The sequence below is a fragment of the Narcine bancroftii genome, chromosome 1 (assembly GCF_036971445.1).
Source record: "Narcine bancroftii isolate sNarBan1 chromosome 1, sNarBan1.hap1, whole genome shotgun sequence".
Lineage (NCBI taxonomy): Eukaryota > Metazoa > Chordata > Chondrichthyes > Torpediniformes > Narcinidae > Narcine > Narcine bancroftii.
In genome coordinates, this window is record NC_091469.1 from 3,668,040 (window position 1) to 3,690,764 (window position 22,725).

The 22,725-nt window shown below is 41.8% G+C and overlaps 1 protein-coding gene across 3 annotated transcripts; it reads left to right on the top strand.

Moving 5' to 3' along the window:
- The first annotated feature begins 1,476 nt into the window (after nt 1-1,476).
- Nucleotides 1,477-16,030, top strand: ptgesl (prostaglandin E synthase 2-like). Of its 3 annotated transcripts, none has more exons than XM_069918799.1 (7): nt 1,477-1,622; nt 2,674-2,868; nt 6,025-6,080; nt 12,728-12,880; nt 13,233-13,433; nt 13,610-13,727; nt 15,573-16,030. In XM_069918799.1, exons 1-7 carry the CDS (start codon nt 1,581-1,583, stop codon nt 15,702-15,704), a joined length of 897 nt encoding a protein of 298 aa, XP_069774900.1. In that variant the 5' UTR covers nt 1,477-1,580; the 3' UTR covers nt 15,705-16,030. The 3 variants fall into 3 exon arrangements, with proteins under 3 accessions (XP_069774900.1, XP_069774894.1, XP_069774910.1); XM_069918793.1 differs by lacking the exon at nt 1,477-1,622 and adding an exon at nt 1,852-2,136; XM_069918809.1 differs by lacking the exons at nt 1,477-1,622; nt 2,674-2,868; nt 6,025-6,080 and adding an exon at nt 6,157-6,427.
- The last annotated feature ends 6,695 nt before the right edge of the window (nt 16,031-22,725 follow it).

Consider the following 22,725-nt stretch of genomic DNA (forward strand, 5'->3'; position numbering starts at 1 on the left):
ACCATCAGTAGCAGTAACCAACAATCAGAAGTATTTTGATGCATGAAGAGGAATGATAATGGGAACATTTGGACAGTGATTTTGATAAATACATCATAAAGTACATGTATGAGCGCTGTAAGAATTGCATTTTGTTTTGGTCGACTATTTGGTATTAAGTGAAAAAAAACCAAAGTATTGGAATTTAAATATTGTTGGAATCTAGGGGTTAAAACATTATGAAATAAATGATTAATCAATAAGTTCATTTGTACTGCATGAGTCAGGGAAAGAGGAATGTGGCTAAGTGGCTGTCACAGCATGGAGCAAAGTTGGCTGAACAAAATTGGCTGCTCCCAAGATACAGGGAGAGGATATGCATAAAACGATTTAGGAGGAATGCTCAACTGAAGGAGGTGGGAAGTAGCACAGGAGACACAGGCCAGATCAGAACAAAGAATGGCCCACAAGAATCAAAGGGAATGGAAAACCAGTCTAGGAGGAAGATTAAGGCACGAGGAGGTGTTAAAGAGAACAGCAGAAATTGGCCAGACAGGGACCAAATGGTGATTAGAAATATCTGGGGATGAATTAATTTCAGATCTAAACAACAGGATAGTCTGGCCTGGAGGATTAACATGGGAATGCTACACCCCAGAAATCTGCAAAACAGGAGATGACTTGTGATAACCCTTATGCAAAAAGATCTAGCAGGGAAAACAACTTTTGTTCTGTGTGATAAGATTGACCTATATAAACTGTGCCAACTGGACAATAGGGGTCAGTCTCGGGGAGTAGCTCACTGGCAGGTGACCTATGAACTAACAGACTGACCCAGAGCTCTGTTAAGTTTTATTCTTGTGCTGTGCTGTGCTGTGTAATAAACTGACTGTTGAACCGAATACCTTCTCCTATCACTTCATTCAAAGAACGCGCTGGACTCAGACTACACATAGACTAAAATTAAGAGTAAGTTAAAGCCAGAGTCCGACAATATGTGGTTTTATAGAATGGAAAAAAAAAGTCATGAAAAATAAAGGGGAAGGAAATATGTGGGGCGTATAATTTTAAACATTTACATTTTGCATATGAGGTGACCATTGTATTAGTATAAGTACAGAAGTAATGTTGAGCCATTATATTACATTTGGTCACGTTACATTTTGTGAAGGGGGAATTTGATGTTGCTTTTGTTGGTTTGGAAGGCAGAAAAATGCTATTGATAGTGTTAAAGTGTTTGCATTTAAACAGAAAGAAATACAGCAATGTATTATGTTCGGTGATATTCATGCAAGATATGCACAGATTGAAAGGAAAAGACACATAAAGATATTTCCGGTGAAAGGAGGGATGTCACGGTAATGAATGTATGCAGATAGAGGTTGAGCTGTTAACCTGAGCGGAGGCCAGAGGGCATGCGCGCGATGTATCCAGGCGCGGAATGATACAATAATGGAAGCAGAGAAATAAATACACGCCGATGTTCAACGGGTAAATCTTGTGTTGATGGTGCTATCAATGTCACGTTTCGGGCCACAAATGTGACAGGGTCCAGTTTCCCTCACTAATGGAGGGAGAGATCAGAATTTGGAGCCGTTTCGATGGAAGGGTCTTGTACACAAATCGCGGAAAAAAAACAACAGGCAGGTGTCGCAAGTAGTTTACGAATGCAAATAGCAGGTTTTATTTATCAGGTTTCACAGCCATATTTCCATTTGAAAAGTGATTTTAAGTTGGACAATTAATTTGTCAGCATTGTTCTTGTTTAGTTAGAAGCCGATCGACCAGAAAGTATGTTTTGTAGTTTCCAAAGGGGGAAATTGGCATTGGGTCGATTGAGTTCACCTCTAATCACTGCAGCGCAACAGCAGCCCTGCCTGACCTACAGTAAAGATGGCAGCTTCCTCTATGGGTGCGAGGCGGTGTTGGACTCGGTTTGCAGCGGCTCGAAAGGTCTGCCAATGGCAGTCTTTGGTGTTGCAGCCTGGCCGGAGGTGGTATGGTCACGGCCGGGCTTTGCAGAGGGACCTGACCGGGGTGTTGAGAGTTGGCAACGCTGCGCTGAGCTTTGCCTTTGTGTTGGGTGGAACGCTGGGGCTGTACCAGACGGCCAAGCACTGTGTCGGGCGGCATCAGGCTCAGCACCCGCGCCCAAAGGTAAAGAGCGAAGCGAGGCGCGGCACTAAGGGCGGGGAAAGCACGGTGGAGCCCTTCAAAAGAGCCGACGAGTGTTAACAGCACTGAAGTCGTTTGCATTTCAAGCCATAATTCAATTCGCGTCACGACGTGGTCAGATTAAAACGTCACGCATTTTGCTGCGGCAAATAGATTTCCAGTTTAAAAATATCCTGCGCAGGTTTCGGAAAATCGGAGTGACAGACACGAGCCTTTAACACTCGAGGGGTATCAAACCGGGCAGAAAAGATCCGGCAAAGCGGCACAATCGCATAGAAGGGAGACATCGCATTGTCCTGGCCGATATCTCCGTCTCTCAATCGACATTGCAAACGCCAGCTTCTCCAGCCCTTGCAAGTTTGTTCACTATTACAATGCAGCAAATTGAACGACTAATTGGCCCTCGGCAAGATTGCACAAGTACCATTGGGTCATCCGTGTGGGTGATTCAGTAGCTAGGGCTTCTCTTTGATGGGCGTTTCAAACAGCATTCACCCCCTTTTTGTCTGTCTGTTGCAGGATTCCAGTGTTCACCTGTCTTTAACTTTATATCAGTACAAGACATGCCCTTTCTGCAGTAAAGTCCGGGCATTCCTCGATTTCCACTCCCTGCCCTATGAAATTGTGGAGGTCAACCCGATTTTACGGAAAGAGATAACGTTTTCCAGCTATCGAAAGGTTCCAATTTTGATTGGGGAGAATGGAGAGAAAGTGGTGAGTCGGCACAGATCTGGGTCAAAGGGGATATAAACTCAAAATACTAAGCATGATCTTTTTCACATTTTATTCCTATGGTGGAAAGAGGGCGTCGAGCAAAAGATGGAAAGAAGGAGCCTCAAAATTTGGGAGTAGATTTAAGACAAATGAGGAGGAACTGTTCCCAGAGAGTTGTGAATCTGTGGAATTCGTGACCCAATAAAGCAGTAGAGGCCCCTCATTAAATTTAACCAAGATATTCTTTTAATAGTTGGGGAATTAAGGGTTATGGGGAAAAGCAGAGCTGAGACAATGGCGAAATCAGCCATGATTTTATTGAGTGGCAGAGCAGCCTACTCCTGTTTCGTAACTTCTTATGAATATGTGAATGAACTCTAAAATTATCAGAAATGGTTAGAGGGGAAAAAAAAAGTTGAATGTAGAATTATAAGGTGGAACATCTAATTCTATTAAATCGTTTGGTCTGGAAGCTGACAATGTGCCTGGACGGAAGACAGAGTGCTGTCCTCAAACCTGTGCTGAGATTTGCTGGAGTGCTAAAGGAGACCAAAGCCATTGTTGAAAGTAGGAGTACAATGGGGGATTAAAGTGATGGGTAATTGGAAACTAGGGGACACCTGTGGAGACTGAACAAATCAGCCACCTCAATCAAGAGGTTTGGTTTCCCAAATACTGTATGGAGGAGATCAAAGTAGTTTACTCAATTAGAAGCAAAAGTAAATGGCAGTATCTGTAGAGTAAGATGGAAATGAACTTGATTATTGTTTTGGAACCAAATTAGTCATGACTGTGGATGTTTTAAAATGTTTGGAGTAATTTACTCTGTCAGCTCTGTGAATAAATCTGTGAATAAAGAATACAACAGAGAACCACAGAACCAGTTTAAAATACAAACAGTTTATTACTTCAACTGCAGTAATGTGAGGGGAGAGAAGGGTCACTCTTTACTCGTGCTGAGTCCATTCTCAAAGAATTGTCGAGTTATATAGTCAGTTCGATGGGTGCCTTGTGTTGTTTCACATGTTTTTTTCTCATTGGAAACAGCTTTACACATTTGTTCATTAAAATGGAATTCGAAACAGTTACCTTGATCATTCAATCAGTAACTTACAAAGACTCAGTTACTTATCTCTAATCACTTATTCTTCGCCCGTCAGATTTACAACTCCTTACACAGCTGTGGAATGTTGCAGCTCATACTCCCCTTCTTGACGCAGATAACACAGGCTTTACGACTGTGTGTTATTTGACAGCACTTCTAAAAAACATTATTTCAGAGTTATTTCTACAGCTACAGTCCCATAATCCTTTGCATTTTGGTCCAACCAACTTTTACAGCAAAAGTTCCAGAATCCTTTATAATGCACAAAATACGTTAAATTGCCCACAAACTTTAATATTCAATAAATAAATTGAATTGTATTCACTAATTTTCTCAAATGCCATGGGATTTTTAAAAAATCCAAGTCATCAGTCTAATACTTAGATCTTGATTCCTTGTGACAGGTTACATCTTCAATGTTCAGATAAGTTTTGTATGATAAAAGCATGCAGAACACAAGACATTCACCATCTGTGAAAGGGCTATGTCATTTTCTTGCTCCCCTATTCTTCCACTTGTCCTTTTTTTTAGTTTCTTGTTCAAGTGTCGAACCATTTCAGTTTTTAGGGGTTTTGCACTCTCTGCTTTCACCACGCACCAGGCAATTTATTGCATGTGACAAAGTCATAGGCTTAAAAAAAATTTCCCTTCACCTCCCTTCTATGCACAATCTCTGGAATTCCTCACCTCAGATATTTGTGGAAATGAGAACACAGGGCACATTTTAAAGAGGAAAGAGTTTTAAAAACAAAATTAATCAGGCAATTGAGGCTAATGGGGAACTGATCCAGAAGAGGAAATGAGGCCTGTAGAAGATCAGCCATGATCATATAGAATAGTGAGGCAGTTTTTGGACCCACTGACCTATTCTCACTTTTGTGTTCATATGCTCTTTCTCTACTATTTTTCTGAATAAATAAAATGTGTAGAATTTATATTTGCATTTCCCCATGAGTTATACAACCTTGGAAAACAAGTATTTTCAAAGATTTGATGGTGCTCTGTATGTGGGAATTTGTTGTAACTTATAGCGACACTAGGCATATAATTTCGGCTGATATTTGAGTGCAGTAACATGGAAATATTGCAATGCATAAGTTTTTGTTTTTACAATGAGCTCTTAAACCATCTGCAACTCCATTTGGATGTGCATTGTGCAGACTAGACCAGCTAGCTCTTGCCCTGTACTGGATAACATCCTCTTTCAATCAACTCTCTGGTTTATTGGAAAGTTTAGCAGTGCCCAATGTAACTGGCCATCTCGCTGACATGGGGTGTAACATAACAAAGTACTGTGATTAATTGTGTGCAAAGCAATATGAAATATTTAAGAAATGTAAACAAAATGATAGAAGCACTTAGCACGTTTGGCAGCATTCAAGAAGAGTCCACATTTTGGGTTGGTCACTTACGAAGTGTGCTGATGTGTTATCCAAATGTATGCCTCTGTTCTTTCCCATATCCTGTTTCTTTTCCATTTCAATCCTTTCACTTCATCCAACCCTTTTCCCTTTCTACCATATTTATTTTGTGTGTAATAAATATTTCAGACATTTTTTAATTGAAACCCAACAAGTGAATGAAAGAGGTTTATTGAAGTTAGTGTGGAGCAGTGGTTTCAACCTTTTTCTTTCCACTCACATACCACTTTAAGTAATCCGTATGCCATAGGTTCTCTGTGATTAGTAAGGAATTACTTAAGGTGGTATGTGAGTAGGGGGGAAAAGGTTGAGAACCACAGCTCTAGTCCCATTTTTTACTGAAATATTTTGGTTAAGAAAAATTGTCATTGACCCATTTCCTTTGGAGTTATGAAACCGTGCACATCATGAGTCAATTAGGTACGATTAAAATAGTGGCTTTCAAACTTTTTCCTTCCACTCACATACCACCTTACGTAATCCCTTACTAATCACCAAGCACCTATGGCAGAGAGATTACTTAAAGTGGTATGTGAGTGGAAAGAAAAAGTTTGAAAGCCACTAGGTATGTGGTTGTCAACTATTTGTGCAATAAACAGCGTGTAACCATTTTTCTTTTCTTTTTTTCAGCAAATTAACGATTCCTCTGTTATCATCAGTGCTATAAAGACATATTTAGTGTCCAGGTAAATCAGAAGTGGCTATTGGCAATCATATTATTTGTTTTTTTGAGTGTTCAGTTTCAACATTTTATTCTGAAGAAAAATTCCACCTCTCTGGTTATTCGTTTTATTTCCCCATTCTAATCATACAATAACATTCCCATTGTCCAACATTCAGTCAATTGGAAACTCAAACAACCAGCAAAAAAATTTTGAGGAAATAAGTAAATGATTTCAAATTAATAAGACTGGCTGGATGGACCCCGCGGGTGATCACTGAGACTTCGTTGGACTCGCACAGGTTTGCCTCCTGAACTAGCAATGATCCTCATTGCTCACACATTCCTTTTTGCTGTCACACTTGCGTGGTGGTGAGTCTTCTTTCTTTTCCAATCTTTTTATTAAATATAGTAGACAATACATGATAGAATACAATGTAAAATTGAATAGTAAAAACAGAAACATCAATATATTGAAATACATAGTACAACTTATAACATTATAACATATTGAATATGTCAACAAATTTCTCCTCAATTTGGAATATTCAAAAAATAGGGGAAAAAATTATGTTAAAACCCCATCTAACTTATCAAAATAAACAAAAAAGAAACAACAATAAAAAAAAAAGAAAACTGAAACTTCACGACAACAGATCAATACAAACTATTTTTCTGGTCCTTACCAATAAAAAAACCAACAGAAAACCAAAACGATCTGGAAGGTGAAGACAAAATACAGATTAACTCATACGAAAATAGTTTATAAAAGGATGCCAAGTCTCTTTAAAAAAGAGCAACTTCTAATTTTTTTCTAAACAGATTTTTCTGTACAGATTTCAATTCCAAATCTGTCCAATGAGGGCATACTGGTTTGTCAGAATAATATCCCCAGAAAATAATATATCGGATATTAACTGCCCAATAATAAAATCTAAGATTAAGTAAAGCCATATCACCATCTTTCTTTAATTTCTGCAAATGAAATTTACTTATTCTTATTATTTCATATAAAAGAGGAAATTTTGATGTTGATATTATCAAAAAATGATTGAGGACTAAAAACTGGAACTGCTTGAAATATATACAAAAATTTGGGTGAAATTATCATCTTGATAGCATTTATATGACCTATTAAAATTATGGCCAATGGAGACTATCTAGAAAGTGTTTGTTTCACATAGTCATTCAAAGGGAGAACATTAAATTTGTATAAATCTTTAAATTTTTTCGTGATCTTAATCTCCAAGATATGTAAAATGTTCTTTAACATGCATATTCATTGGAAATAGTTCATTCTTGTGGCGATTCAATTTATATCCTGAAAAAATGCTGAATTGAAATGTATGTTAAAAGATCATCTGCATATAGAGATACCTTATAAATTACATCAGTTAATGCCCTGAATGTCGCTGAAGTCACGAAGTGCTATCTCTAAAGGTTCCAAGGCAAGGTTAAATAATAAAGGACTTAATGGACAACCCTGTCTAGTTCCTTGAAACAGATTTTTTTTTTTAAAAAAGAGGATTTTTTTTGATTATTAGTAATTACAGCAGCAACAGGAATATGATAGATCAAATTAATTAATGAAATAAAACCAGGACTGAAATTTAATCTTTCTAAAACTTTGAACAAATAGTTCCATTCCACTCAATTGAAAGTCTTTCCTGCATCTAACAATGCTATACATTCTGAAATTTCAGTCAATGGAGAGTAAATAATATTCATTAACGTACAGATATTAAAATGTGAATAATTATTCTTTTAAATCCTGTTTGATCCATAGAAATTGTCTGAGGAAGAATATTTTCCAATCTAAAAGCTAAAATCATAAAAAGAATTTTGCAATCAACATTCAACAATGATATTGGTCTATAGGAATTAATGAAATTGAAGCTTCATAAAATGTCTGGCAAAGTTCCAAGGGATACAGAATCGTTAAACACCTGCACAATCAAGGTGTTTGTATGTTAGCAAGACATAAAAAAAAACTCAACAGTATAACTGCCCATGTCTGGAGCTTTGCCGGATTGATGAGGAAATAGCTTTGAAAATTTCCATTTCTGATATTAGAACATCCAATAAAAGTTGATTATTAGAAGAAATCTTAGAGTATTCAGTAGTTGCAGGAATCTATCCATACTTATGGTATTGTTAGGAAATTGAGATTAATTGAAATCATGAAATGCCTTATTAATTTCATCTTGATCTTGTACCATATTGCCACCACCTTTACAAATCTGTTATTTAGCCATAGTTGCCTTTAATTGTCCAGCTAATAATTTACCTGATTTATCTTCATGTACATAAAACTGGATTTTTGATTTAAACAATTGTCTCTCAATATGATATGTTAATAATAAATCATATTGTGTTTGGAGTTCTACTCTTTCCTTATAGAGATCCATATTAGGTTTCCCCAAGTATTCTCTATCAATTTCTTTAATTTTTTTATTCAGTAATAACAACTGTTCTTTCATTCATATCCTTAACCCTGCTGAATAAGAAAGTACCTGTTCTCACAGGTATGCCTAAACTGTATCCCAAACTATTAGGTTTGAAATTCCCTCAGTTGAGTTTGTTTTTAAAAAACATGAGGTTTGTTCCTTCATAAAGTCTAAAAAACTTCTCATCTTGAAGTAAAGTCAAATTGAACTGCCACTGTTGAGTTCTGGTAATATCAGAAAATTTAAAAGAGAGTTTCAAGGGTGCATGATCAGTCACAGTAATGACATCATATATACAGTCCCTTACCAAAGGAACCAGATGAGTATCAATAAGAAATAATCAATCCTAGAATAATTATGATAAACATGAGGTTTAAAAAAAAGAGAACCCTTTGTCCTTAGGATATAAAAACCTTCATATATTAACCAATCTATAATCAATCAGAAAAGAGTTAATAAAAGTAGCAGATCTATTAGGAAGTGTCTGATTAGGGGAAGACCATTGGATTAAGACAACAGTTAAAATCTCTACCCATTATCAGTAGACATTTCGATTCGGTAAAGAACAAACACCTTCTTTAAAAAAAAAAATCTGGATCATCAACATTAGGCACATATATATTAACCGATGTGACTTTTTAAAAATTATTTAATGCACCTGTAACGATATCCATAATCATTTTAAAATGCAAAAATGGAACTTTAGAGTCAATAAAGATCGATACACCTTTAACTTTAAACTGAGACAGGGAATGAAATTGAAAACCTCTCCAGAATTTGAAAAACCAATTTTTGTCCTCTTTGTCTCTTGCGCAAAGATAATATTGGCTTGAAACATTTCTTTTCATTTAATTGGATGGTTCAAACCATTAACATTCAAAGAAACAAAGTTATAATTTTGACATCCATTTAGAAGTTTATTTAAAAATGTAAAAGTAAAGATTTGGCAGAGAAACCTGAAAAATGGCCAAAACCAAAATATGGAACAGATTTATATTTAGAAGTGAACTCTCACAGCTACCCAAATACAATAAAACAAATCTAGAAAAGCACCCACCCTCCTTCCATCGTTGAACAGTTCCGCAATGCACCTAATCGACATCTAATCTAATCCCTGGTCTCAAACTGACAAGTCTCCAAAATTATATTTAATTCTGTCTCTCACAGCAGAAAAGAAAAAATAATAAAATAATCTAGTTTAATGGTTGCTTGCTGTATTTGTGTTAACATTCAATATCTTGTACATACATAAACAAGATCTTTTTCAATGCAAGACCATAAGACATAAGAACAGTAGGCCATTCAGCCTGTAAAATCTGCTCTGGCCTTCCAACACGAGCTGATGCATTCTGCCACTCTGTCCAACTCCCTGCCTTCTCCCCATAATGTTTAATACACCTGTCTATTCAGATATCTGTCAATCTTTTATCTCTAGGGTTAAAAATGTGTGCATTTTACAATCTGAAATAAAACTGCAACTTTGCCCACATTCCTGTCTGTTCTGTGCTTGGCAATATCTAGTTTGAAGGTCAAAGGCCGTATGCCTTAGATTTTGGGTGTCAACCAATGTGTGGCCTTGAATCCAGCAGGATGAATACAAAAACTAAACAATTTTCAAATTGATATCCATAAACACTGGAATTATAACCACAGTTGTCTTAAGATCTAAAAAGTAGAAGAATGTTCCACCATTCTGGAGTAACAATACTTACAGTACACATCAGTTTAATTAAAAAAAGAAAAGAAAGAGGTAAGATGGTTTTAAAATAGATGAAAGGAATCTAGTTTCAAATTCTATTTTTCAATTCAAAATACACAAGACAACAACTAATCAACTAATATCCACAAATCACCTTAATTATAAATAACATCAAGGAAGAGAAAAAGAAAGAAAGAAGCATATTAAATCAAACAGCTCAATTTAAACTGGCAGCAGCGCCACAATGCAATCTGACCTCTATTTAACAGTTCAAGCTTATTAATTATAACAGATCAAACAGCCAACTCCATAGATTCAGGTTGGTTGTAAAACAAGTTTTTCTTGGAGGAACTTCCATCTGGCCTCTGGGGAATTCAACAACATTGGTTGACCATCCTGTGAAAAGATCCTCAAACGTGCAAGAAAGCAGAGGGAAAGTCTGCATTTCCGTTTGTAGAGCTCAGCCATTTTACTTCTTTGAATTTGCCTTTTTCATTAATAACGTTTTGTGGGTAATCTTCCACGAAGTGAATGTACAACTGCCTCCTTGGTCTAAAAATAATGAAAACATATAACTGCTCGTGGTCTCTCTTCAGATGTTTTTTGTTTCAATGCATGATGTGCGCGGTCCAAGATTGGAGGAATTCTTCAAAATCCCCTTAAATATCTCTCCCAGCATGTTGAAAAAAAATTCCAGCGAATTGTCTGAATCGAGGTTTTCTGGCAGTCCAAAAATTCTCAAATTCAATCTTCGATTCTTGCTTTCCAAATCAATATATTTTTATCTGTATTTCTCCAACAAATCTGTAACTTCCTTTAAATTCTTGTTAAACTTCTTTAGAATTGTTACTATGTATATCAGATACTTTTTCCAGTTTTCCCACTACGTCATCCAAACCTTAAATTCTTTTTAACATCTAAAATCTGTGTATTAGTCTCTTTAAATGAATCTCTCAAATCAAGCACAATTTTTTCCACTCTAGACATTGATTCCATAATAGAGAGATATTGGTGCTCGGTGTCCTTAGATTCTTCGTTCTTCTTTCCATATTTTCCCTCCTTGCCTTCTGCAAAAGGTACACCACTTCTTGTAACAAACCTCTTCATAAATTGAACAAAAGATCCTCTTTTTTTTCGAATAAAGGTTACACGGCTGGTCAAAAGTGAGATATAGTTAAAAAGGTTGGAGGAGTGCCTGAAAGCAGCTTACTCCACGCTCTGCCAGTAGGAAACTGGCGGTGAGTTGGGTTGTCAGCCCGAGGGCCTGACTGGGACACTAATGTGGAGGTTAATTGAGTTGCGCGAAAGGCCTGACCAGGACACTGGCTTGAAGGTGAGTTGGGTTGCACCAAGAGTTGAACCAGGACACTAGCGTGGAGGTGAGGTGGGTTACGCTAAGGGCCTAACTGGGACACCTGGATGAAGGGCCAGTTGAAGCCACTTGCCACTAGGATGACTCTCCTAAGGTGGCTCCCTATCCCTGCTTTGTAAGAAGCTTTATTTTTATTGATATTAAGTATATTAGTAAGGCTTTATCTGTAAACTTGGGGGAGAGGCTTAATTATGTTGGCGGCACGGTTAGCGTAGCGGCTAGTGCAACACTGTTACAGCGCCAGTGACTGGGGTTCGAATTTAAATTTTGTATTCTTACAAAAAATGTGTGGGAATTGTGTGATTACGGTGAACTTTACATAAAGACTATAATACTGATTTTTTTTTTAAATTACCTTTTGCCCTCTTTTGTCATTTAAACAATGTATTCTTAAAGCAGGTAAATTTGTTAGGCATTTTAAGAGTGAGTCTCAGTCAAATGGAAAATTTGCATATCCAACTCCCGCGATCCCCTTAGGTGCCAGATAATGGGGATTTTACTGTAAATGTTTTCATTTTATAATTTAAAACCAGGGCTCTCTCTTCCTATGCTCTAGTGTTAGAAACACTCTTGGCATTTTCACCATTTATATATACAAATATACTTGCATGAGGTGGCAGACCTGCTCTTGTCCTGGACCTGTACAGGATAATCCTTCACTCATTTAGGCAGACTCAATACCCTTTCTGTATCCCTCCCACACTTAAAAGATTTTCTTTCGCTCTTGCACACAATTGGAAACTAGTTTTTGATAGGTTTCTCTTCAACATATGCCATTGATTTCTGATATTTTCCACCTAGCTTTACATGGAAAGGGAATAAAGTTCCTCGGATTTTTTTCTAAGGATAACAACATGGTGGGGGGGGGTGGGCACAAAGGCAGAAGGTTCCATCGTACACCAGCAAAGTGTCTGGGCTTGTGCTGCAGAGAAGCATTGAGGGAGAACTGCAGAAGTGCTCCCTCTGAATTGAGAAAACAAAGCCAATTCTGCCACTTCACAAAGATCCCTTGGCACTGTTTTCAAGAAGAGAAGATCAGCCATCTCAATCTCCACACCAATGCATGTTCTTAAAAAAATTGCTGATATTATGCTTTAGTCATTATCATAGCATTTTAATTGCTCTTTTCATCTTGCTCCCTTTCAAATATTCAGGGACAAAAATCTAAATAAAGTGATATTGTACTACCCGGAGATGAAAACAAAAGATGAAAAAGGAAAGGAGATCACTGAATACAACAACAAGTACTGGGTGATGCTTGAGGGCTTGGATGAACATCAATACTACCCCAGTACAGAGGCTAGAAAGTAAGTGAAACTGGAGGTTTGATATTGCCCATTTCATTTCTTGGCTGTGTACATTTGATCAGTCTGGGGTGTAACTTGGTAGTGCCATCATTGTGCACTTGAAAGGAAGGAGGAGTACACCAGGCAATGTGCAGGAGTTCACTTCTGACTACTTTTGAAGGTGATTTATTAAATGCACACATTGTATACTTGTACCCTTCCTATTACCACTGAATTATTGGAGGGGAGGTAGGCCAATTTCTCACCCCACACATCATTTAGGCTATGACTCATGATCATGGTGATTAACTATTTCAGCTTCAGCTATTGGATGTACTTTGCTATTAACTTGTATTGGTGCTTTTCTTTGCAGGGAAGAAATGAAATGGCGCAAGTGGGTTGATGACTGGCTGGTTCACCTCATTTCCCCCAATGTCTACCGCACACCTGGAGAAGCCTTACAGTCTTTTGACTACATTGTACGGGAGGGGAAATTTAGTACGTTTGAAGGATTTTTTGCCAAGTATTTTGGAGCAGCTGCCATGTTTTTTATCAGTAAAAGGCTCAAGTCAAGGTATGTGCCTTTGATTCTTTGGAGTATTTAATCAGTCTAGGCACCTGGATTCTACCTGAAGTACTTACATCACATTCTTAAGATTTTTTTGTTATGAATGAAGTTCTCATTTTCCTTTTTGACTTTGTGCCTTGTCTTACAAGAACGTGTTAAACCTCTTCTCTTGCTGCTTTCAGACACAAACTTCATGATGATGTACGGCAGGATCTGTACAAAGCAGTCGATGAATGGGTGGCTGCTGTTGGCAAACATAGGCCGTTTATGGGTGGAAACGTACCCAACCTAGCTGATTTGGTGAGAGAATTAATTTTGGATTGGGTACCTTGCTACCACAGCTAAGATCATATCTTCCAAGAATGTTTGAATGGACTGTCACTCTTTTCTCTGGAAAGGAAGAGGGTAAAAGAATAACAGATAGGGGTCTAACTTATAACAGAAATGTTGATAGATGATACTTGTAGATGAGGAACAGATATAGAAGATGATTATAATTAAAGCAACTTTGGAATTCAGCTGAAATTTTTGACTGAGAATGGTGAGAATGCTGAACTCCCTTCCATAGGAAGTGATTGCGGTAAATGGCATGGAGCATTTAAAAGGAAGATGGATGAGGGGGAAAGGAAGGAAATACTGATAGCAAATTAAAATATAGGAGACGGTTTGGGTGGACCTGGTTCTGTAATCCCCAATCCACTTATTTATTTATTCTATCCCATGCAATTTTCACTAGAAACTCAACGACACAGTTTCAGGCTAAATGTTAGAGTATGCAGTATCTAATTTCTACTTCCATGTTGTCCATACATACAAGGGCAGCATGGTTAGTATAGCAGTTAGTGCAATTCTATTACAGTGCCAGCGACCCATGTTCAAATCTGCCGCTGTGTGTAAGGAATATGTATTTTCTCCCCGTGTCTGTGTGAATTTCCTTCAGATTCCAGATTCCTCTCACCCATCAATAAATATGGGCAGTGTAGGTTAATTGGGGTATTTGAACTGCACGGGCTCGTGGGCTGAAAAGGCCTGTTACTGTGCTGTATGTCCACTTTTTTTTTAAATTAAATATTCTTTTTTGTTTTGCCTACTACTCAAATGGGTGAAAATCAGAACTTGAGCCTTTCTGCCAGCAAATAAAATGAAAAATATCTGTAGACACTGTGGTTGAAGTTAAAAAACACAAAATGCTGGAGAAGCTCAGCAGGTCAAACAGTGCCCTTTATGTAGCAAAGGTAAAGATACAGAACCGACGTTTCGGGCTTGAGCCCTTCATCAAAGTATGAGAAAATGCCAGCAGGCATCTGAACAAAAGAGTGGGGGTGGGAGATGATAGGTGGAGAAAAGATGGAGGGCTTAGCAGCAGTAAGGGGAAGGAGGGATGGCTGGGAAGGCAAGCCGGTTTAATGGACAGCAATAAATCAATGTTAATGCCATCTGGCTGGAGGGTGCCCAAACAGAAAATAAGGTGTTGGTCCTCCAATCTGTGGGTGGTCAGAGTGGGATAGTACATCAGGCCATGGACAGACATGTGAGTGAGGGAGTGTGACTCGGATTGAATAAGATCATTGCCTGATCTTTACAAAAATACCAAATTTTCAGTACTCTTTTGATATTCCTTCATTTTTTAATAATCTAAAAAGTTGTCGATATGTTTTTTATACAACAAAGCTCCACAATCTTTAAGAGTATATAATTTAAAGATTCACCAATCCCATGACCAACCCCCTCCCCCACCACCAATCTAGGAGAAGTTATTTTGATGTTGTGATGCCTATTTCTAGACTCCTTAGCCATAAAAAATATTTTCTCACTATCAATCCTGTTGAGCCCTGTAAGAATGTTGAATGTTACAATGAAGACACCTCTGATTCTAAATTATAGAGAAACAAGGCCCACCTTTCTGAATCTCACCTCATTCGACAGACCCACCATCCCAGGAATTGGCTTGGTAAATTTTCAGTCCATTCCCCCTAACTACTTTCTCTACATCTACCCTCTTGGTTCTTTGATATCTAATATGGCCTCTTTTTATTTTTGTCCACTGGAGAGAAGAGGGCTCGACCCTACCCATTTGTCCTGTTAAGTATAATCTCTCTGGTCTGTAAGTCTGTCTCCAAGAATTTCTCTTATCCTTCCTTGCAGGCTGTCTATGGAGTTCTCCGGGTTATGGAAGGTCTGGAGGCATTCAGTGACATGATGGCAAACACCAAGATTGAACCATGGTATCAAAGCATGGAAGAAAATGTCCGAAAGGGAAAGGAAAATGAACAATAAGTTGCTGCCCTTAAGATCGTGTTAAATTTTTGCATTTATGGGTTTGAATGGACAACAGGATCTGTGTGTAGAAAATAATGAGTTATGGCAGCTCACCACAAGGCAGGCGAACCGGCCCCGCTTGTAAGCCACGCGGCGGGGCAGCCGGCCAAAGTGGTGCAGTTGGGTGTTTCCCTTCAATCCAGCACGGGGCTCAGAAACCCGCGCTGGGGGACCATGTGACGCCCAGGTGACGTCAGCGTACTCCAGCGCGGTTCTCAGCCAGGTCCGGGCTGGGAGTATAAGTGCAGCCCAGCAGCCTGCAATAAACTAATCTGCTCACTGAGCTCAACCCGTCTGGTTTGTGTTATTGCAGGAGCAATGTAGCCGCCACTACAATTGGTGACCCCAACTGGTTCAAACGTCTTTGAACCCATCATAAGCGAGCCTGGGATAAGAACTATAGTCGTAAAGCTGCCTGAATTCTGGGTTCAGGAGCCGGAGACCTGGTTCGGCCACGTGGAGACCCAGTTTCACCTCCGCCAGATTTGGTCCGACACGACAAAATTCTACCATGTGGTCGCTGCCCTGGACCAGCCCACCGCCAGACACGTGCTGCACGTTGTTCAGCAGCCACTGGCCGAGGACAAGTACGAGACCATCAAACGAGTGCTTACTGGGGTCCCTCGGACAATCCAGACACCAGCGGGCTGCTCGGGTGCTGTACCTCGACGCCCTGGGGGACAGGTCCCTGATGGAATTGATGGATGAGATGCTCACGCTCATGGGTGAGCACACCAACTGCCCAATTTTCGAGCGCATCTTCCTCGAACATATTCCTGGGAATATCTGCCCGCTGCTGGTTCAGGAGAGCTTCACTGACCCGAGAAAGGTCACCCAGAAGCTTGCAAGGCTCAGTGGTCCAACAGGTCACGAGGCACGGGCACGACCACACCAAACCTCCCCTAGTGCTGTGGTATAGCACCTGGCCCCTGCAGGGCCCCCCAAGAGCATAGCCAAGGCCACAGCATCTGCTTCAGGCCTCTGCTTCTACCACCAGCGCTGGGGAACCAAGGCTCTGATGTGTCAGCCCTGCTTGTTCCAGGGAAATGACCAGGCTGGCCGCTGTTAATGGCTGCGGCGGCTGGCCAAGACACAGCATTCTCTACCAGCGAGACTCAGTCAGCGGCCAACGGTTCCTCGTTGACACTGGAGCCCAGATCAGGGTCATCCCGGCCATGCCCATCGGAACCAAGAACCGACCTCATGGACCTCCCCTCCGTGTGGCCAACGCAATGGCAATCCGGACAAATGGAGACAAGACAGTCCATTTCCAGATCGACCAACGGAATTTTGTGTGGAGGTTCACCGTCCCGTCCCTCCCGACTGTCATCCTGGATGCAGACTTCCTCCTTGCACACGGGCTTCTGGTGGGCATTCGAGGTAGGCGCCTGGTGAAAGCCTGTACCTTCCAGGCCTTTTGCCTTGATGCTCCCGCTCAGAGCAACCACAGATGACCACAATCAGCACGCCCAGAGACGTTCCAGCAGATCCTGGACGAGTTCCCGACACTCCTCAAGCCACAGTTCTTCACTGCCTCGCCATGTCACGGGGTGTTCCACCACATCTCCACCCAGGGCCCACCAGTTCACGCCAAGGCACGGCGGCTCCTGCCTGACAAGCTCCAGATAGTGAAGGAGGAGTTTTCACATCTGTTGGAGCTGGGGGTCTTTTGGTGGTCCGACAGCCCGTGGGCCTCACCGCTCCACCTGGTCCCAAAAGCCTCCGGCGGCTGGCGTCCCTGTGGAGACTATTGACGGCTCAACAAGGCAACTGTTCCTGATCGTTACCCCATACCTCACATCCAGGACTTTACGGCCAACCTGCACGGCGCGGGGGGCTTCTCGAAGGTTGACCTGGTGCGCGGATATCACCAGATCCCGGTGCACCCTGAGGACATACCCAAGACGGCCATCATCACTCCCTTTGGCTAGTTCAAATTCCTGCACATGCCATTCGGGCTCAAGAACGCCGCTCAGACCTTTCAGAGCCTCATGAACTCTGTGGGCAGGGACTTGGATTTTGTCTTTATTTATTTGAACGATATCTTTGTTGCCAGCAAGGACCGGGCGCAAGACAAGGCCCACCTACGTGCCCTTTTCTCCCGGCTGACTGACTTTGGCCTTACCATCAACCCGGCCAAATGCCAGTTTGGGAAAGAGTCCATGCAGTTCCTGGGCCATAACATAATGGACAAAGGAGCCAAGCCCGCCGCTGTGAAGGTCTCTGCTATCAGGGAGTCCCACCCCTGGAGAGCCTCAAGGGGCTTCAGGAGTTCGTGGGTATGGTCAACTTTTACAACTGCTTCATCCCAGGAGCTGCGCGCATCATGAAGCCGCTGTTTGCCCTCATCACAGCCAAGCACAAGGCGCTCGCTTGAAACCCAGAAGCCTGTACCGCATTCGAGGCCACCAAGGACACCCTGGCAAAGGCCGCCATGCTTGCCCACCTGCACACTGACCTGCATATTGCACTCTCTTTCGATGCCTCTGCCACAGCCGTCGGTTCCGTCCTGGAGCAGCAGGTGAATGGACATTGGAAGCCGCTGGCATTCTTCAGCCGCCTGCTTGGCCCGCCGAAACGCAAGTATAATGCCTTCGACCACAAATTACTAGGCATGTACCTGGCAGTGCAGCATTTCTGCTATTTTTTGGAGGGGAGGACTTTTACCATTTTCAAACACCACAAACCCCTCACCCAGGCGCTTGCGATGGCAAAGGATCCCTGGTCGGCCCGCCAGCAGCATCACCTCTCCTTCATGTTGGAGTTTACCACCAACATTTGGCACAAGTTGGGGAAGGAGAATGTGGTTGCCAATGTACTCTCGCGACCGGCCATCTGCGCACTGACGCCGGGCCTCGACTTCGACCAGCTCGCCCGGGACCAGGAAGCAGATGAGGTGATGAGGGCCTTCGAGACCGCCATCACCAGCCTGCGGTTCTGAGACCTCCGAGTGGCGAAGGCACCATCTTGTGCGATATCTCCTTGGGCACACCACGGCCAGTGATTCCTCAACAGTGGCACAGGCAGGTCTTCCGTCACATCCACAACCTTTCACATCAGGTCCACAGTCCAATTGTGGCAGAACGGTGCAAATGTCATGAGCTGCGAAAGCAGATTGCAGGCTGGGCCAGGACATGCACCCATTGCCAGACGTCCAAGGTGCACAGACACACCAGGGCGCCCGTACAGGAATTCGAACATGTCCAGGAATAGTTCAGCCACATTCACGTGGACATCACTGGGCTCTTACCCGTTTCCCGGGGCAACCGTTACCTGTTTTCAATGGTGGACTGCACCACTTGCTGGCCCGAGGCAATCCCAATGCCAGACGCCTCCACCGACTCCTGCTCCCGAGCACTGTTGCATGGTTGGGTCGCCAGGTTCGGCATCCTGGCTCATCTCACCAGCAATCGGGGTGCCCAGTCCACATCTGCGCTCTGGGCACAACTCGCCAACAGTTTGGGGATCCAGCTGCACTGCACCACGGCCTACCACCCACAGACCAATGGACTGGTCAAATGTCTGCACCACCACCTTAAGGCAGCGCTCATGGCCCACCTCACTGGTCCCGACTGGATAGATGAACTGCCTTGGGTGTTCTTGGGCATCTGTTCCATTCCCAAGGAAGATCTGCTGGTGTCATCAGCTGAGCTGGTCTACGGTGCGCCGCTGGTACTACCTGGTGAGTTCATCAATGCACCTCACAATCCCCAGCGGTTGCTGCACTAACTACTCCCTCACCTCAGGGCACGCTTGGACTCCTTCGAACCCCCACCGCTGCCCAGGCATGGCACCCACCTGTCTCACGCTCCCGGTGAACTGCTTTCTGCATAGTACGTTTTCGTTCGGTGGGGCCCAACCATGGCACCTCTGCAGTGACTGTACAGGGTTGTACAGCATTCTGGCTTGACATGGGCAGCAGGTGGGAGCTGTTTTCCATGGACAGGCTGAAGCCAGCGCACCTCGATCCCACTGAGCCCGTGGTCATTGCCCAGTCCAAGAAGCGAGGCTGCCCAGCAAAAAAGGACATTGGCACCGGTTCTTGGGGGGGGGGGGGCATCTGTGTGTCGGCTCACCACAAGGCAGGTGAACCGGCCCCGCTTGTAAGCCACACAGTGGGGCAGCCGGCCAAAATGGCGCCGTCGAGTGTTTCCCTTCCTTCCAGCATGGGGTTCAGAAACCCGCGCTGGAGGACCACGTGACGCTCAGGTGACATCAGCACCCTCCAGCGCGTTTCTCAGCCAGGTCCAGGCTGGGAGTATAAGTGCAGCACAGCAGCCTTCAATAAACTAGTCTGATCACTGAGCTCAACCCGTCTGGTTGTGTGTGTTATTGCAGGAGCAGTGTAGCCACTGTGAGTTTCATTTAAAAGCTCCATCATACAATACTCATTCTTTGTAAATGAAAAGTGTGAATTGGTGCAATGTTACATCAATAGCTTGAATCTGGTCTGAACCAAATATCAGGGCAATTTACCAAATTCAAGATTCCTTTATAGTCACGTAATAAAGACAGTACAATATAAGACAGAATTTGCTTTCATCTACCATTGGCAGAAATTGCCTGAAGCTCCTCTTTTACACACAAAAAAAGTGAAGCAAGAGAATCCTATCAGAATCCCCGAGTGTCCACAGATTTGCCTCTAGCCACACAGAATCCAGTCAAAGCCATCAGCAACTAGATCTGAACCTCCAACACGATAAGTAAAGGTTCTGCATCCTTGGCGCCCTCTTGCATCCTGGTTCCAATACCTGGTACCCCTTCAGCCAGACTCAAGACAGACTCCACCTGTCTGCTGCCTGGTGTGAATCCCTCGACTGTCATTGCCAGCAGCCCTCAGCCTCTGCAGGTTTCTCGCCTCGAATTGCCACAGCTCACCCGCTGCCTGTATGTTCTTCAGATGCAGATCCCCTCACTGGTCTACCATCATGGTCAGTGCCATGGGTCATCTCCTCTAACGTGTGGTGTTCTCCCTGTTTTCTGGTGCCCTGTGCCAATCTCTGATCCCCAGAGTCTGCAACCCCTCATAGCTGCTGCCATTTATAGGCAGCCTAAATAAGACCACTGTCAGCTCCATTAACAGGCCATTTTGTGACAGTTTATGTTATATTTTATATTGTATATAGATATGTTTTATAGGAGACAAATTGTGGCAGGTTTTTTAGTTCAGGTCACATACAGATACAAACGCTTCAAAACAGATCGCATTTAAAATGCCAAAGCTCTGCTCAAGCTAGACAGTTCAAGCTCCAGTTGCCTCTGGACAAACTGAAGGATGCCTATAAGGACTTCACAAGTAGGTGTTAATTGGACATGCTGTGAAGTAATGGATTATTGTTTTGGAAAGCAACAGATGAACGAACTCTGAAGGTTAGGTCCGGAGCTGTAGTCTGTCTGAGTGCAGTTGGGTGTTCTAAGAGGGTCATGTGGTTTTCTCTGAGAGAGAGAGAGAGAATTCAGTTCTACAGTTCAGCAGCAGCTGGGACTGGAACATGATGAGCTGGCAACTTGTGGAAAAACCCCATTTTGAAGACAGGTTGTGAGTTCTTAGTTCAGCCTGGTCAAACCCCTTGTGGTCCATACAAGAGGACTGTATCATGTTTCACTTGAAATGAGGGAAACAGAAAAGGAACTCTGGTGACCTGAAAGAAAGAGGTTATCATCTGGAAAATCTTAATGGGGCAAGTTTCTTCTGCAAAACACTGAAGTGGCTGATCAGAAGGGATCAGTTGTGGGGGTCCAACAATCAACAAATATCTAAAAACTGACAAGAACCTTTCTGAGCGGGAACCATTTACCTTTAATGCTCCAAGGCCTGGTGAAATTCATAAATGTTAAATTCTGTGCACAGTATAAGAATTGTCTGATACCAGTGAACTCGACAGAGTGAGAAGTGAGATTGGACTGTGAATCAAATAACTTTTTATGAACTTGTATACACATTACATACACATGTGCTTAGAATTAGAAGGGGGTTAAGTTAATAGTAATAAGTTGAAGTTTAATCCTGTTTTCATGTTTAAAGATAATTAAAAGCAACTTTTGTTTAAGTAACAATTTGTCTTGGTGAATTTATATTGCTGCTGGGTTTTGGGATCCACTGGGCTTAACAGTTTAAAGCCTATACAGAGCTGACTGCAGTCGGATTGGGTGGTTGGACCCTGTGGGAGCACTGTGTTTCCGCTCCCTGCTCTCCACGGGTGCGCACCAGCAGCAGTGCCACAGCCTGAGACTAAAATAAAATTGGTGCATATTGTCTTATGGTGATTTGCTCCAATCTCCATTCAACTTTTTTTGTGTTTATTCCGTTTAACACTGATGCAAAAATCATCCAAAAAGATGCTTGAAAAATAAAGCACAATAGAAATAATGAAATCATAGTTTTAATATTTAAGCTGACTAATGATTGTGAGCATTGAAATAAAAAGCCGAAGTTACATTGGCAACTGAATTTTACTGATAATGCATAGGAATGCAGTGTACATGTGGAGCAAACAATGCTTCAGTTGTGATAGTTAAAATTGGTCAAAGTGATCAGCTTTCAACTAAGAACGAAGAGAAAGGAATCAAAAACTCATTGGTAGGAAAATCATTGTATGTCATATACTGTCTTTTTCCCTGCCATTTGTTTCATTTGGGTGCAATGTATTTTTCTTTCCAGAAAAATTAACTCCATGAGAACAGGAGAGCATTCTCCAAGGTCTAAGCCAATATCCTGTAACATCCTGTAACAATATGTCCAGATTATCGTATCATCATCTTGTGGAGTTTTTATATTTGCAGCTGGATGCCACATTTTCTCCATGACAACAATTACTATTCCCAAAAATGGCTCTAAAATTACATGGAAGGCACTGCATAAAAATGGAACTTCTCTCTTTGTGTTTTATCAAAGTGCTTTAGCGTTATGGAAAATAGAAACACCCTAATGCCTAATTTCCCAGTGAGATGTGCCTTGTTTCATAATGTTCCATTGAGT